Source organism: Papio anubis, chromosome 11, assembly GCF_008728515.1.
Source record: "Papio anubis isolate 15944 chromosome 11, Panubis1.0, whole genome shotgun sequence".
NCBI classification, from domain to species: Eukaryota; Metazoa; Chordata; class Mammalia; order Primates; family Cercopithecidae; genus Papio; species Papio anubis.
In genome coordinates this window covers 20,438,816-20,454,803 of record NC_044986.1, presented here as the reverse complement: position 1 = coordinate 20,454,803, position 15,988 = coordinate 20,438,816, and the positions used below count along the sequence as shown (strand labels likewise).

General features: G+C 45.8%; 1 protein-coding gene across 41 annotated transcripts in view; it reads left to right on the top strand.

Moving 5' to 3' along the window:
- Positions 1-1,923: 1,923 nt before the first annotated feature.
- TCF7L2 (transcription factor 7 like 2) overlaps positions 1,924-15,988 on the top strand; it is a 219,443-nt gene continuing 205,378 nt past the window's right edge. For 7 of the 41 annotated variants that reach the window (XM_031652063.1, XM_031652062.1, XM_031652059.1 and 4 more), the window contains exons 1-3: positions 1,927-2,686; positions 2,943-3,000; positions 3,202-3,326. In XM_031652063.1, the coding sequence (XP_031507923.1) occupies positions 2,498-2,686; positions 2,943-3,000; positions 3,202-3,326 (372 nt within the window). In that variant the 5' untranslated portion in view covers positions 1,927-2,497. Of the gene's footprint in view, positions 2,687-2,942; positions 3,001-3,201; positions 3,327-15,988 lie in introns of all 41 variants that reach the window. The other 34 variants (XM_031652092.1, XM_031652093.1, XM_021943675.2 and 31 more) reach the window with 11 other exon arrangements.

Sequence of the window (15,988 nt, the reverse complement as noted above, 5' to 3'; positions counted from 1 at the left end):
TCCATATGTACATGGATTTCTGACAGTGAAGCATTTCATTCTTCATGTTTTCACTTGGTGTCTTGAAATAATCCCCTTTCTGTCTCCACTCTCCCTCTTAGACACTGCGCCCGCCTTATTTATTTATGAAGTCTGAAGGTTAGTCCTACCTGCTGAGACTAATTAGCCCTGTGCTTTGTATCCTATGCAATCCTGTCTGATTAAATGTACACATTTGTTTTACTTCTTTTCAGGCTCCTTCTCACTCTACTTCTGATATTCTGATTAATATTAAAGTTGGGAGTTACAGTGATTCTTCTCTGCCTCCCCCCCAACCCATTTTCATTTTGCCTGCATATTCTTTAGTGTGCAAATGTGGTTGTGAATTTTTTCCAGTGCAGGGGAATTCATTGGCCTTGTCAATCTCGGTATCATTATTTTTAGTAGTCTTCTTTCTGAGACTTTAGCCTATAAAACAGTTTTGCTGACACCCCAAACTCTCTAAATATTACATGGCAAATTTGCTTTCTTTTGGAAATCTTGGTGCTGATGGGCCAGCTGAAGTGCAGGTGAGCTCTTTCAGGGAAGGGTGGGATAACAGTACATCCTGGACTTAGCCTAATACTGCTCCTAAGAGGCAATTTGCTAAATCCTACTGATTTATTTTTTCCTTTTTTATCTTTTTCATGTTGCAGTGTCCAGTCTACTTCTTACTGGATATTTGCAAAAATGAATCTTCTTGCTCTATCACCCAGGCACATTGTGTTTTGGGAGGTGGGCCTTTCCTCTTTAACATAATTCCATTCCCCATTTTGTAGCAAATCAGTCTGCTCCTCCTCTAATACCTAAAAGTCAACAAATACCTGCCTCAAGCCCCAGGTTTCCCATCTTCTCCCAGAGGTCTTCTAGCATTGGTTTGGTTAGCAATTTCCTGCCAGAGCCACCTACATCTTGATTATTTTGGTCGGTCTTTCGGGGATTTCATTTCAGACCCCCTTCGAGAAACACTGTAGCCCAACTCATCCCAGGGGTTGGTGAACTTTCGGTTTTATTTTCCCTGACGGTGTTAACGCCCAAACTTTTCACCTCCGAAGTCAGAAAGGACTTTGACTCTAGCTCATTTCCTACTACCTCCAACGTCAGTTAAAAAAAAAAAAAAAGCAAAACACCACTCTACATTTAAAAGAATCATGTATTTTTCCTTAAGGGTACTTTTAATGTTTCTGACATTTAATATTTGTTTTTTGCATAAAAAGTCATTTCGGCATATTCATCCTAGTGGGACTTAACATTTCATGAAATGATTCACTACTAATAAACAAAAAAGGGAGGAGGGAGGCCTCATGGGTTAATAGTTTCTTTCATTGTAGATGACCAGGAACTTTGACCAGCCCCTTCACTTCCCCAAGCTCTCTGAAAGTGGAGGGTTGATCTTTCCTTTTGACCACTTCTGTTCATCCCGCCCAAGTGTGGCTGATTTCACTGCTGAATTAACCACCAAGCACCCCCCCACCCCCGCCCCCAGCCACCACTTTCTCACAATACTACTCTTCCTTTTCCCCCTCCCTTAAGATTTATTTCTAATATTTCTAAAGTGCACTTTTTTGGGCCTCTCCCCATCCCCGCCCCCCAAGTGGGCTTTCCTTCCGCCTTCCTCGGCTCGGATTCCTGACTTGGTCGCCACCCCCTTCTCCTCCTCTCCCACCCCGCATTGTCTTTCTGAAACCGCCCCCACCCGGAGCGAGTCCCTGCACCCTCGCCCAGAATCCCGGGCTCGCACACACTCCGCGCAGGCCGCTCCCCCTGCACACTCCTCCCTCCGTCTCCCCCCGGCTTCCCCGCCCCTCTCCTCCTCCTCCTCTCCCTCCTCCCTCTCCCGGCGCCCGAAAGGATCATTGTTAGCCGCCCCCGCCCCGCCCACCCCGGCTGTTTATTTATGCACACGTCACCGGGCCGGCCCCGCCCTCCGGCATCTCATTAAGGCAGTGTGTTCCTCTCGCCCTGTCAATAATCTCCGCTCCCAGACTACTCCGTTCCTCCGGATTTCGATCCCCCTTTTTCTATCTGTCAATCAGCGCCGCCTTTGAACTGAAAAGCTCTCAGTCTAACTTCAACTCACTCAAATCCGAGCGGCACGAGCACCTCCTGTATCTTCGGCTTCCCCCCCCTTTGCTCTTTATATCTGACTTCTTGTTGTTGTTGGTGTTTTTTTTTTTTTTACCCCCCTTTTTTATTTATTATTTTTTGCACATTGATCGGATCCTTGGGAACGAGAGAAAAAAGAAACCCAAACTCACGCGTGCAGAAGATCTCCCCCCCCTTCCCCTCCCCTCCTCCCTCTTTTCCCCTCCCCAGGAGAAAAAGACCCCCAAGCAGAAAAAAAGTTCACCTTGGACTCGTCTTTTTCTTGCAATATTTTTTTTGGGGGGCAAAACTTTTTGGGGGTGATTTTTTTTTTTTTTGGCTTTTCTTCCTCCTTCATTTTTCTTCCAAAATTGCTGCTGGTGGGTGAAAAAAAATGCCGCAGCTGAACGGCGGTGGAGGGGATGACCTAGGCGCCAACGACGAACTGATTTCCTTCAAAGACGAGGGCGAACAGGAGGAGAAGAGCTCCGAAAACTCCTCGGCAGAGAGGGATTTAGCTGATGTCAAATCGTCTCTAGTCAATGAATCAGAAACGAATCAAAACAGCTCCTCCGATTCCGAGGTAAGAAAAGCCCCTCGGGCTGGTGGGGTTTTTTATCTGTTTCCTGGGCTTGGCAAATGTTGCTGAAAGGGGAGAAATCGGGGCTGGGGGCGGCGGCGGGGCCCGGCGGGCGGCGTGTGCGTGCGATGCCACCATTGCAAAAACTTGTAACCCTGTTTTTTCTACCCCCCCCGACCTCGCCGATTCTTTTTCTCCCCGTTCTCCCCCTTCTGCGTGGCGTTTGCCCCTCGCCCTCCCCACCTCCACCCCTCCGAAGGCGGAAAGACGGCCTCCGCCTGCTCCGAAAGTTTCCGAGATAAACTGCTTGGAAGAAGGTGAGTACGCCCCGCGCGCCCCGCAGCCGCCTGAGCCGCTGCCCCCCGGGCCGGAGCCAGTTCTGCGCGCCCGGCTCCCTGCGCCCGGTTTCCGGCTCCGGCTCCCCAGCTGCCCGGCCGGGCGCCCAGCCCCGCACTTCTGTGCCCCGCTCTCCTGCCCCGCGCGGCCGCCGCCGTCCCCTCGCCGCCCCGCCATGTTAGCGGCCAAGAGGCAAGATGGAGGGCTCTTTAAGGGGCCACCGTATCCCGGCTACCCCTTCATCATGATCCCCGACCTGACGAGCCCCTACCTCCCCAACGGATCGCTCTCGCCCACCGCCCGAACCGTAAGTGCCTCCGCGCCCGGCCCCCGCCCGCTGCCCGCCCGCCCGCGCCGCCCGCCGGGCCCCGCATGCGGCCCCTGCCCTGCCCCCTCCCCGCCTCCCCCTCCCCGCCTCCTCCCCTCCCTCCCTCCCCTCCCCCGCTCGTGGCCCAGGCGGCCCGAAACTCTCCAAACTTTTCTGCCTTTTGTGGACTGGATTTGTTTGCACTTCGCCACGTTCTTGCTTTCAGTTTGCTGCCTCGTGATGTTGGGGAGACCTCTCTGTCCAAGCAGGGCTTTGTTGGTGGGGCGGGGGTGGGAAATCCGAATAACTTTTCTTTTGCGCTCTGGTTCCCCCTCCCCCTTTGGTGGTGGTGTTTGTTTCTTCACCCTGGGAAGATGACTGTGTGGCTCTTTCTTTGCTCTCTCTCCCTCTCTCTCCTCTTCCTTCCCTCTTCTGTGGCGTCTTGGGCTTTCCCCGGTTAACCCCTTGGCTGCCGCTGCGGGCCCCGAGTGACTGTGCTGCGCCCGATGCGCGGGGTAGAGAGTGGGTTTCCTTCAGGCGTTGGACTTGAGAACTGGCTAGCGCGCAGAGCCGGGGGCCCTGGAGAGGCTCCTTGGCTTTCTTTTGGGCGGCTATGTATTTACCTTTCTAGTGGCAATCTCTGGCTCTCGGCCCTCCTTCCCCCTTCCCCTGGAAGGTCACACTTCCCAGATTGGTCCCACCGCAAACTTGGGGGCTCTGAGGCGTCCTTTTCTTTGGCGACCCGCAGGGCCGCGAGCGCCCTGGGCGCCGTGGCGGGCTCGGCTGCCCGGCGCGCTGGCTGCGGGCTCTCCCGGGCCGCGCAGGGCAGCCAGGCTGAGTGGGGCGGGGAGGCCCCTGCGGCCCGGATTCTTGATTTGTGTGCAGCCGGAATGGACTCCTCTAAGCGGACTTGTGTATTTCTAGGGAATTTTGGCGCCTTGGGATGTATGGCGGGGTCTGCGCTCGCCAGCTTCCGTGTAGGCCCGTCGTGGGCCCTGGGGGGGCCAGAGACCAGGGTGTGCGGGCTCAAGGAGGTATGGGGGCCGAGGGAGGCCGGGGCGCCTCTCCTTCAATGGAGTGGGCCGCCGATCGCCGGCCACCCAACTTTGGGGGCCCTAGGGCAGCGCGGGGTGCCGGGCTCGGGGGGCGCTTCCTGCAGGGTCGGTCCCGCGCCCAACCCTGACATTTGTTAAGACGGCTCATCCCCTCCCCCACCGGCCTCTGGCCCCTGCCCTCACCCTGAACCCCTTCCTCCTCATCCCTCCCTCCCTCTTCTAAGAAGCCTGGATTACGAATCTCTGGACGCAAGACGCATTTGTGCCCGGCTTCCCGGGATTGTCATTTTACACCTTCTCTGGTTTGGTCCCCTACCCCTTATTTACACACACGACTTTTGTTTTTTCTTTTTCGGTAACTCCAGATAGCAATTTGAAATAATGCACCCACTGTTCAGCAGCCTTGGATTCGGTGCTAATGGCCGAGGGCTTGCCGGACGGGAGTCGATCAGATCTACAAGTGTTTTTAAGCATTAAAATATTAACTATCAGGTTTGACTTGTTTTTTTGGGCCCTGGCAAAATGGCAAGGGCATGCTAGACCGGTCATTTTTTTATGGCTAGGGAAGAGAAATAATTATTCCCCCCCCTGCCCGGCGCCCAGGCATGCTTGGGAAGCTGGGAGAGCGGTTCGGCTCGACCCCCTTCTCCAGGGCCAGTTCCACCAGGCTGCAGGGGCCGCGCTCTGGGCTTGCAGCTGTAGGGGAAGCACAGTTCGCTTACTTTGTATTTTTCTTGAGAGCTTGTGGGGCATCTTAAACGGGACCGTTCGGCTCAGAATCGCAGTGTTCGCCTACCAATAAACCGGCCCAAGCAACATTCCAAAGAATCCCTGAGAATTTCTGCCTCTCCCCCCCTCCCCCTTCCGATGGAAACCTCCCTGGTATTATTTTAAAATCCACTTAACCATCGGAATATTGAGCTTTGATGGCGGACTTGCTAGCTTTCTTGGCTCTTTTTAAACTCCCTGTCTGATGCTGGCAATCTTGCCATTCCTTCTCAAACTTGAGCAGTTGTGTTGTCTTGTAATTAGCAAACAGGGAAATTGTTAAAGGCAAATAAATGATTTCCCGGTGAGAAAAGGAAGGCTCCCAATGATCGGTCCCTTTTGTGGGCATTATAGGAATAGACGGCGTCTAGTTATTTTAATTGTGGACATAGCGGGTGGCCTGGTGCTGTGACATCAGATTGAGTCTCAGAAGACATTTCTGAACTCAGTAGGCAGTTTTAGTACTTACATGTCAAACACCAGCAGACATCTTTGTGTACACTGCCCCTTCCTCCTTCCTCCCTGTTACCTGGGTTAGATTATGTGCTCCAAAATTAAAGTTATTTATTTAGGCTGGTCAGCAGAGCAGTGGAAATGAGGACGGTAGGCTGTTGTATGTCACTCCTGACGTCTTCAATCAGAGGGCCAACTTGCAATTCCAGATTTGATACAGCTGCGGGAGGAATGGAGGCATCCATAGGCAAGATAGCGGGCTTCCCATGCTCTTCTGAAATTCTTAGTGTTTTATAGGGTGTGTTTTTAATGGCAAGGTGTAAGGACAAATTTGCTGTATGCTTTATTATTTTCCCTTTGCTCCGTGGTGGCGGTGATTTTTGCTACATTTTCTGTTACTTATGGTGTACCTGTAAGCAGCTGCATCCTTTAAAAAGCAAACTCTCTGGAACCCTGATTTCTGCTTTTTTAATTTAAGAATGTAAAGAATTAGAGAGTATCATTAAATCGGCTTATGATGAATAATACATTATCTCAAGAATAATGCTTTAATTGCTGAAGACACCATAAAGCTTGATAGTAATAATTTTATTTTAAAATGACAAAGATTTCTGCATAATATTAATTTAGTCTTTGATACAGTAATAGGAATGGCTTTTAAAAAGACAGATTCAGATACAAAACTGCATTAAGGAGAGGTCTAGTTAAGTAGATGGGAAGTGTTGGAACTGCAAATATTAGAACTGTGGTAACATTTGTATACTAAAGATAAGAATACTGTAACCTATTAAAGTTGATTGGAAAAAGTAGTTTTACATTTCTTTTTCCCTCCTGGCAAAGGGGAAATAGGAATATGGTGGTTGAAATTCCAGTTAGGTTTGAAATTTCTTTTTAAGGACTTGATTATTCGAGCCCTTGCATCTTCTCTTATCCAAAATTATTTGCTTTTCAACCGAGCTGTTTGCTACTAGGTTGAACAGATAAATAATCTGCATCTTGAATTCATTTTTGAACTTGGAATCCAGCATTTAAAGGAAACTGAGAGGGGCCTATTCATTGGGGTTTTATTTAGCCGGGCAACTTCTCTTTCTGGCTTGTGAAAAATGCATGTTTTTTCCTCACTGAAACAACATAATCCTTTCTGATACAAAATATTCAGATCTTGGAGTGTGAAGGGTTAACGGTGGTCCTTCCCAGTTGTCCTCCCACCCCCCCACCTCACCCCTGATTGTTTTGACAACACTTTTCAAAGTGTGACATTCCAAGCCCCTACATAACAATGTAATATTACTGTAATTACACAGGTCATTACATTTTAAATAGAGAACAATAAAATGCTTATCGCCCTGAAAAAGAACAGGTGTTCTTACCCTTCTTTGGTATTTATGCTAATTGTTTTTCATCTCCTTCAGAAATATTTATGGTGAACATGTTTAGATTTCAATCTCAATGTAACCGTATTAATTCCATGCTAATCTTTATAGGTTGGGGTTTAATGTCTGCAGTATGGATTATAGGCTCAACATTCACCCAATAGGTCATATTTTAATGCTTATAAATTAAGTATGCCAGCGCTTTCCACTTTGTTGATATTGAAACTTTCTGAAACCCCAGAAACAAACTCAGGCATTTGGGAACCTAACGAGCTTATCTGAAAGACGTGTTTTTGGAAACTTTTGCCTGTTTAAGGGAAGGAGCTTTGACTGATGCCCTCTGTGTCTGATTGAGAAAGAATTTTGAGGAAAACAATCCTCGTTCTTGCCAGGAGTTCTTCACCTTGATTTTAATTTTACTGATAGGGATTTCATTTAGAGTCACTGCTGGAAGTTGGTCAGCTTTCTGTTTCTTAGCAAGCTGTGAAAAAGTTACCGGAAGGTTTCCGGGGGCTCGCAGATCAAGAATGCTGTTCTGTTTGCAGTGCTGGATCGCTGCAGTTCTGCATGCCATTAAAAAAAAAAATATTTGCTTTAGAAAACTAGCATTTTAATAGTTGCACCAGAGGCTGTGTTAAAAGATTACAGTAGAAGTCTTTCCAGGTTTTGAATGCCTCCTCACATCCCACAAGGTGCCCCTGGCTGTGTGCAAAAAGTGCCTAGATTTCTCGGTGGAGAAATCCTGGTGCAACTTCTCTCACACACGTGCAGTGGGTAAACTAGAAGGTATCTAAGAGGATTTTACATTTTGTCAGATGTTTCACAACAGGTCCCCCTGAATCACATTAAAAATGCACTGTCGAGAAAGGACAGCTGCAAATTTTTGTGTGGACGCGTGTTTCTGGACCATGACTAAAACTCCGAGGACCTTTCCCCCAGCTGTCTGGAAGTTATGTGGAAGTTGGTTTATTGGCAGTTAAGTATGAGACAACCTGGATTTAGCAAATGCTGTCTCCTGCACAGGAAGTAGATGACATTATATTGGGGGAAGGGAGGAGATTTCAGGCAAGGAGTGATTTACTTTTTTTTTTTTTTTTAAATGCCGGAGTTGCCAAATAAATAAGCACTTTCCAGGGAAGTAGGTGTGAGCTTTTTAGTATTGGTGAGTGGCGTTAGATAATATATTTGACCGCATTTACAATTCTTTTGAGGTGACACATTTCAAAGTTTGGAAAAGGAGGCTGAACCAAATTCTTGAGGGTCTTATTTTCAAAGGGGTGTGGGATGTGGGCATCTGAGTTTCTTCTGGGAGTGAATATGGGCAACCATGTAAGTAAATCTTCAACTCTGACTTATAATTGAGCACATTTGTGAAGGAAATGGTTAATTTTACAACCAAAGGCAAACTCGCACCTCGACAGGTCTGCTGAAAGAAATGTGCCCCAGTGTTTTGCTGGCAAGCACACTACCAGGTCATAAATCCACAGGCTTTATTTACAGCCCATAACACTTATGAATGTTAAGATATTTGACGCCACGTTGGCCTTATAATATTCAAGGTCCGCAGACATTGGCAGTGGCTCAAATTTCTCTCACTAATTATAAGCAATGAGATGGGGGGGGTGGTATCCCAACGCAAATGCTACCTTCCCTTCTCCACTGACCCCCACCTCTGCAATCTGAGTGTACTGAGACAGACACCACCACTCCTTTGGCAGCTGACTTGTACGTTTCCTCTAGGCTATTGTTACACACATTTATTAAGAGCACTTTCAGGAATGGAAATTCAGTGGGGGCTCTGCACAAATGCCTTTTTCAAAAGCAAAGTTGCTCTAGGTGTTTGCATCTTTTCCCTTCTCTTTTCTCCCTTTTTCCTTTCTTTCTCTTTTCTTAATCCCCCCCCCCCCCCCCCCCCCTTTTTTTTTTTTTTTTTTTTTTTTGCGATTACATTGCCTAGATTATGCATTTTCCCCAAGAATACTTAAAGAAACCTGCTATGGGAGACAGCTCTTTAATTTATATGATGTTCCCCTGAGTGGAAGGGAAAATGTACACATTACATAGTACACTAGTTAACGTGAGAGTTTTTTAAAAAGTGAGATGAGGTGTGAAGAGCGTTGATTAAAAGAATGTGATAGGTGAGGGGGAAAAATCCAGGTTTACATCGGGGATGGGAGGGCTGCTGCTTTGCGAAAAATGTACTGGTATCTGGGGGAGGAGGCACAGAAAAGTAGTCGGGGAGACAGAATAAATGCCTAAGAAAGATTAGAAAAGTGTAATACAAGAGGACAAAGATTTGGGCTTGGCGGAATTGAAATTGGAGATTGGAAGTTTCCTCATGGAGGGGCATGGGAGTACCCTGGGCTGGGCTATTAAAAAGGGATATTGCTTTGCTCAGCAAAGATGGACTGCGATCCCTTCATTACCCAGGGCGTTCTACCTAGCCACAGATGTGTTTCCTATCAGTTACTGTGTAAGCATCTGGGGGTGGGGCATTATCTGTGGTGGAGACCGGAGTGTGAGAGAGAAGGCCAGTTGTCCTACTGATTTTAATTTATGTGGAAAAAGTGGGCTGTTCTGGTGTATTACAAACTGACTACGCGGTATAGGGGGGAAGTGGGATTCAGAGGTGTTTGCCAGGCCAGGAGAGATGATGGCTCTCATTTCTGACTGGATCCTTCCTTCTATCCACCCCAAACTTAAAGACCCAGGCCGAAAGGTTTTCTTTTCTAATCAATGGCATGCAGAAACTTACTAGCCCTCAGGGATAGATGTGAATCCCTAAACAGCTCATTACAAAGATGGGGCTGTGGGATCTTTGAACGGGTTATCAGCCGAGGTGTTCTTTGCTTTTCCCATGATAGGTTTTTTCTTCCTTAGGCACATCTGATTTCGGGCTGGTAATTCGACCTGTTATATTTTATTCTTTTTGTCATGCAGTAGCCCCAACCAGGTCGGTCTAAGGAGGAAGGAATGGCCAGGAGTGGGATCAGCCCTGAAGGAGTTAAAATTGCTCCCTAAAGTTTGGCATCATGAAAATAAATTTGAGGCCTGGTAGGCATTAGCAGGGCACAGCACATTTACAGAGCTTAATTAGTACGCACTGTAATTGTTCATGGTCTGCCAGAAGAAGTAATGTTCAGGAAAAGTGGAGTCCCTCTCTTGCAGTCTTTAGCTTGAAACCGATAAATCACTTGCATATTTGTGTAGTGATTCAAATGGAGCTAAGACCTCTCCCATCCCAACATGTGGTAAATTGTAAAGTCAATGAATTGCAGATGTAGGCTACAGTGAGATTCTCTAAGAAAATGCAGAATGAATGGGAAAGAGTGATGCTATAAATATTTACTGAGAAGATAACTAGATTCCTTCGTGCTGGGCCAATTATGATGTACTAAAATATATTAGTAAAATGCTTAAAAAATTGAGAGGATTTGTGTGGGTCTTTGGGTGGGTTGGTTTGTTTTGGAAAGTGAAATAAAAGGCACTATGTTATTGTCGTGTCAGTTTTATTAAGCCTGAATCACAATGGCATACCCAGGGAAGGACACATGAAACCCACATTAATGCAAATTAATTCGTTATGAGTTGCAGCACTGCAACTGCTAAGTGGAGTAATGATGGGGCATCATTTTAACAGTGTTAGTGTAGCAACTTTTAATGAAAAATGCTGTGTTAGGAACATGTCTCAGCACTTCAGCCCACGTGTTTTTCTATATGCTAGAAATATGTTTTGTACAAGAGCAGGAAACTTGATTCACTTTATTTTTTTCCGCCAAACAGTTTAAGAACTTTAATTATGTTTTGATGTTGAAAGAAAATCATCGTTTTTCTCAAAAATCAACCCAGAAATGCCTATCACCATAACCAAGTTCAAGCTCAACTTTTTTTTTTTTTTTTTTTTGAGACTTTACAGCACAAAGTGGAAAAACAATGAATGTAGCATTTCCCCATAGACCTACAGATAAAACTTTCTTGAAGCGACTTTTCCCCCTTTTTTTCTTCTTAGAGAATTTTGGTCTCGGGCAATGTTGCAAGTCAATACTTCTTTCCCCAAATGTGAGTAGGTGGATGCGTATAGAAGCTGTAAAAGTTAATGATCGTTCTCTGACTCATAGCTGATGGTTTCAGGTTGAGGAAAAGAAAAATTAATGAGGGTAAATAGACATTTGATGGAACATTGAGACAGTAGGAGAGATTGTTCTTGTGTCTAAAGGCATGCATTTTGTTGCAGCAGAATTTCTGAGGCAGGATGCCAGGAAGTGAAAGGGGATGCTGTCGTTAAGTTATTGTTTGGGGATGGTACAAATGTTCAGTGTCTAGATCTTTGCAGGAATGTTTAAGCTCAAGTACCAGGCAATGCTGGCTTTGCCTTTTCTCTTGAAGTCACAGGCCCCCCTTGGTACTTTATAAGGGCAGGCGGTCACCCAAAATCTTGGTCAAAAGTTTATTTCCCATTAAATGTAAAAGGCTCTCAACACAGGACTGGGGGCAGCGGGGTAGGGGAAGCTGGGCTCATAATGGCCTGTGGTTGCTCAAATGACTAATGACCTAAGAAAAGGTCTTAGGTATACTAAAAAAGTATTTTGTTTCTTAAGGTAATTACATGGAAATTAGATTTCAAGTGGCTCATGGTAGTAGCTACAGGGTAGAGAGGAAAGTGGACCAAAAAAACCAACACCTCCTAGGAAATGATCTGTTACTTTTTTTATATAGATAAGAGAAAGCCAGGTGATTCATAAAACTGAAAATAAAGTAAATGTTCCACCTCTTCCCAATTTAGCAGGACGAGTAGTCATCAAAAATTAATGTTCATTGTGTTAGAAGTTAGCTTAGTGCTGGAAAAACCAACTGAGGATTTCAGCTGTTTTAGTTGTCTTTGAGGAGGAGATTCCTGTGGTTGAAAAAAGCTGTTTCCCATTCCACATCTGGATAGCTCTGATGTTTTGTATCAGAAACATCAAATTTAGAGCCCAATAGTGATTAGAAATGAGACGAAGAATCTAGATATGATGATAATAAGGGAAGGGGTTAATCTTAAAATGTTGGTCTTTACATTGCTGAAGAATTTTGCAAGCCTGTGCTGAGAACTGCCGAGTCTTCATGGTTCTTCCTCTGGACGAGTGAGGGCTGAGGCATTTGTGGGTGCTAGAATGGGGAATGGGCTTGGTCACTGATTTTTGTTGAGAGCTTCGTGGGAAGGAATGAAGCGGAAAATACGTTGGAGTTCTCATCTGGTGACTCCCTGGGTACTCCAGGCAGTGAGGTGTCATTTTGAAGGTGTGGGGCATAGCCAGGTGAGAGCAGCCATGTTTGCCGGATGAGGAAATGATGCGGAGCGGTCTTAGAGCACTCTCGGTGACGGGTGCAGGACAGTCCCAAGAGATGATGCAGATGGAAACCGGTTTTTTTTTAAATTTAATTTTTATTTTTTTAGATGGAGTTTTGCTCTTGTTATCCAGGCTGGAGTGCAGTGGTGTGATCTTGGCCCACTGTAGCCCCTGCCTCCCTGGCTTAAGCAATTCTTCTGCCTCAGCCTCCCGAGTAGCTGGGATTGTAGGCGCGCACCACCATGCTGGGCTAGTTTTATTTTTGTATTTTTAGTAGAGATGGGGTTTCGCCATCTTGGCCAGGCTGGTCTCTAACTCCTGGCCTCAGGTGATCCACCTGCCTTGGCCTCCCAAAGTGCTGGGATTACAGGTGCGAGCCACCGCTTCCAGCCTGGGAACTTGGTTTTTATTTTATTTTATTATTTGTTTTTTGAGACAGAGTTTTGCTCTTGTTGCCCAGGCTGGAGTGCGATGGTGCGATCTCTGCTCACTGCAACCTTCGCTTCCTGGGTTCAAGTGATTCTCCTGCCTCAGCGTACCAAGTAGCTGGGATTACAGGCATGTGCCACCATGCCCGGCTAATTTTTGTATTTTTTAGTAGAGACGGGGTTTCACCGTGTTGGCCAGACTGGTCTGGAACTCCTGACCTCAGGTGATCTGCCTCCCCCCGCCCCCCTCGGCCTTCCAAAGTGTTGGGATTGCAGGCGTGAGCCATCGTGCCTGACCAGAACCTGGTTTTTAAACTTAGATATGCCTCAGTCATCTTGTCCTAGTCCTCGCAATCTCACCTCATATTCCAAAGCACAAATGACCTACCATGTTTTATTCTTCCTTCTAGCTTCTGGAGAGAGAAATGATTGTTCCAGTTTAGAATGCCAGGGATTTACTGGGTGTTTGTATTTTTTATCTGTGCCTTAAAAAAATTAGATTATAATGAACAAGATATCTTTGTTTTTTACAGGGAAGGAAAAAGCAGTGAAAGTATGCATTTTCAAAAGAAAAGTATATTGGGAAAAGAGAGAGAGAGAGTGGAAACCCAAAGGAGAAACAAGAAAATTTTAAGTCCTTGTTGCGGTAGCTGGAGGAAGTGTAGCTTGGAAATCTCTCCAGCACAATGGTTGCTAGCTGGGAGGAAAGATCTGACTTAGACACAGAATAAGCTGCTTGTGCTGGGTGTGTTCGTGAGCTCGGTGAGGTTTTCTGTGTCGCTGGGCACCTGAGGAAAGTTATGTGGCTGGGGGTGGTGGGGGGCGTTAGAATGGAGTGTGGGTGTCTGCGCTCGTGCACGCGTGCGCGTGTGTGTGTGTGTGTGTTGTGTGTGTGTGTGTGAGAGAGAGAGAGAGACAGAGAGACAGAAAGAAAGAGAAGGTAAAATTAACTTTGTCCTATATGTTGATTTCTCTGCTAGAGTCTTAAGGAACTTGCAGCTGCATTTTTACTGTTTCAATTACAGGATTCTCTCTAGGATTGTTGGTGTTATTTAGGTGATGATGAAGGCAAGGATTAGGAACAGAACTGGACAAGTGAAAATTGAATTTGGATTAACCAGTTTGATTAATTTATTCATAAGATTGTGACTATATGAATTTTTTTTCTACAACATATCCTTAGTTATCAGGTGTCCATTCAATTTTAATTGACAATATAAGATTCCTGTGGTTACCCTGTGTATAGATTGCCTAGGGGCTCTGCAGGGATTGTGGGAGGGAAAGCTTGGACAAGTTTCCATTAAGATCTGAATCAGGCGATTGGAAAAGAAGAGAATAAAACCAACTGAAAAGAGAGGGACAAGTTGTTAGTGTTGCCTACTCTGCTTGAAGGAGAACCCTCCTCTCAGACAAGAGCTACTTTCTGGCCAAGAATTCCAAGCTCGCAGAGAAACCTGTCCCAGGCACAGAAGTTGTTTTAACATGATGCAGAATTGTCACAGTAATTAGTGCAATCTCCGTTTACTGACTGGCAGTTTTTACAAAAAGGAGATGAGGACAAAGGGTGCAAAGTCATCTTTGTTTTTCAGCGAGTCACTTTACTTATTTATTTTAATTTTTTATTTTTGAGATGGAGTCTCACTCTTACCGTCCAGCCTAGAGTCCAGTGATGAGGTCTTGGCTCACTGCAACCTCTGCCTCCTGGGTCCAAGCAATTCTCTTGCCTCAGCCTCCTGAGTAGCTGGGACCATAAGCACCCACCACCACACCTGGCTAATTTTTGTATTTGTAGTAGAGATGGGGTTTCACCATGTTGGCCAGGGTGGCCTCAAACTTCTGACCTCAGGTGATCCGCCCACCTCAGCCTCCCAAAGTGCTGGGATTAGAGACGTGAGCCACTGCGCCCTGCCAGCGGTTCACTTCAGATGCTGCTTCTGAGTGTGTGTGGGGGGCTGTGTGTGTGGGGGTCAGATCTTCTGTTGTTTTAGGGTACTGTGGTTTATTACTCTCCTTTGACAGGTGTAGGGTTTTTTCCCACCCACTTCATTGTGCCTCCTTTTAATTTTGATTAATACTTTGTTTGGGGCAAGCAGACTTACATTATATCTATCTGTAAATATGTATGCAATGTTTTCTGTTTGTTTATTTGGAACAGATAAAATGATCTCAGAGCCCACTGCATCCTAGAATGGGTATTTATAGACTTAGCCCATAAACAACATGGATTTAGACTATTTTTTTTAATTGGATTACTACCCTTGTGTTTGAGTTAGTTCAAAAGTTCTTATGTGATTTTTTTCCCCTTTATTTATTTTTTAAAACTGTGTGGACTGAATTGTTTTCCTTCCAGGGAGCAAGATACAAATTATCTGGATCTGAAACTCGCAGCGTAAATTACACTTTGTGCCAGTAACACAGATGTGTTCTGGTAGTAGTAATAGCACAGGAGTAGTAACAGTAGTTTGATATAATACTACAGATCCATGTTCGGAAATGCAGTTGATTTGCCTGTTACAAGGAGGGGACTGGACATCAATTTTCCAGGGTCATCTGATTCCTCATTATTAGTTCCTATATGGCAAATTAAAATGCATTTTCAGATAATTGTTGAGATCCTTTAGTGATTATTGTATTGTTTATAAAATAAATCAGTAGATGGTGTTTGTGTTCCCAATTGATGGGATCCCAAGATTAACAAGTATTATTTGGGAAGGTGAGAATTGGGTGAACAATCTTGCTGTTTCTTTCTATTTCGGGATACCTTCTTCTTTGATGGGTGGTCTCTAGGACTTCAGAGGGAAAGGCTGAGGACAGACTTAGACCTTGGGGAGGATCTGAGCCAATCAGTGACTTGCATTCACTCAGTTGCCACCTAATAGGTGGTCCTCCGTTAGAAAATTGGTGGCTTTCTGGCAGTGTTTGGCCCTCTCTTTGGGGAAGTGTGGATTACTAGAGTGCAGGTGACAGAGATGGCCTGGGATGGACAGCTTAGTCATCATGAAAGAATGTGTAAGGCATCGGGTGGCCCCTGAATTCTGTCTGACACATTTGTTTTCCCAGAAATAGAATTGCATTGGAGAGCTGGGGCCCAGTTATTAGAAATATAGGGGTGGGGTGCTTGTACTTGTTGCAGTCTTGTGGCTTCTCATAATCTTTTCTCTGCTAATCCTTCCTCTTGCCTACATGTTGCAATTCTGGTGACTTTTTGCAGCACACAGTTCATTTTTCTTCAGCATCCCGCTCAGCACACTGGCT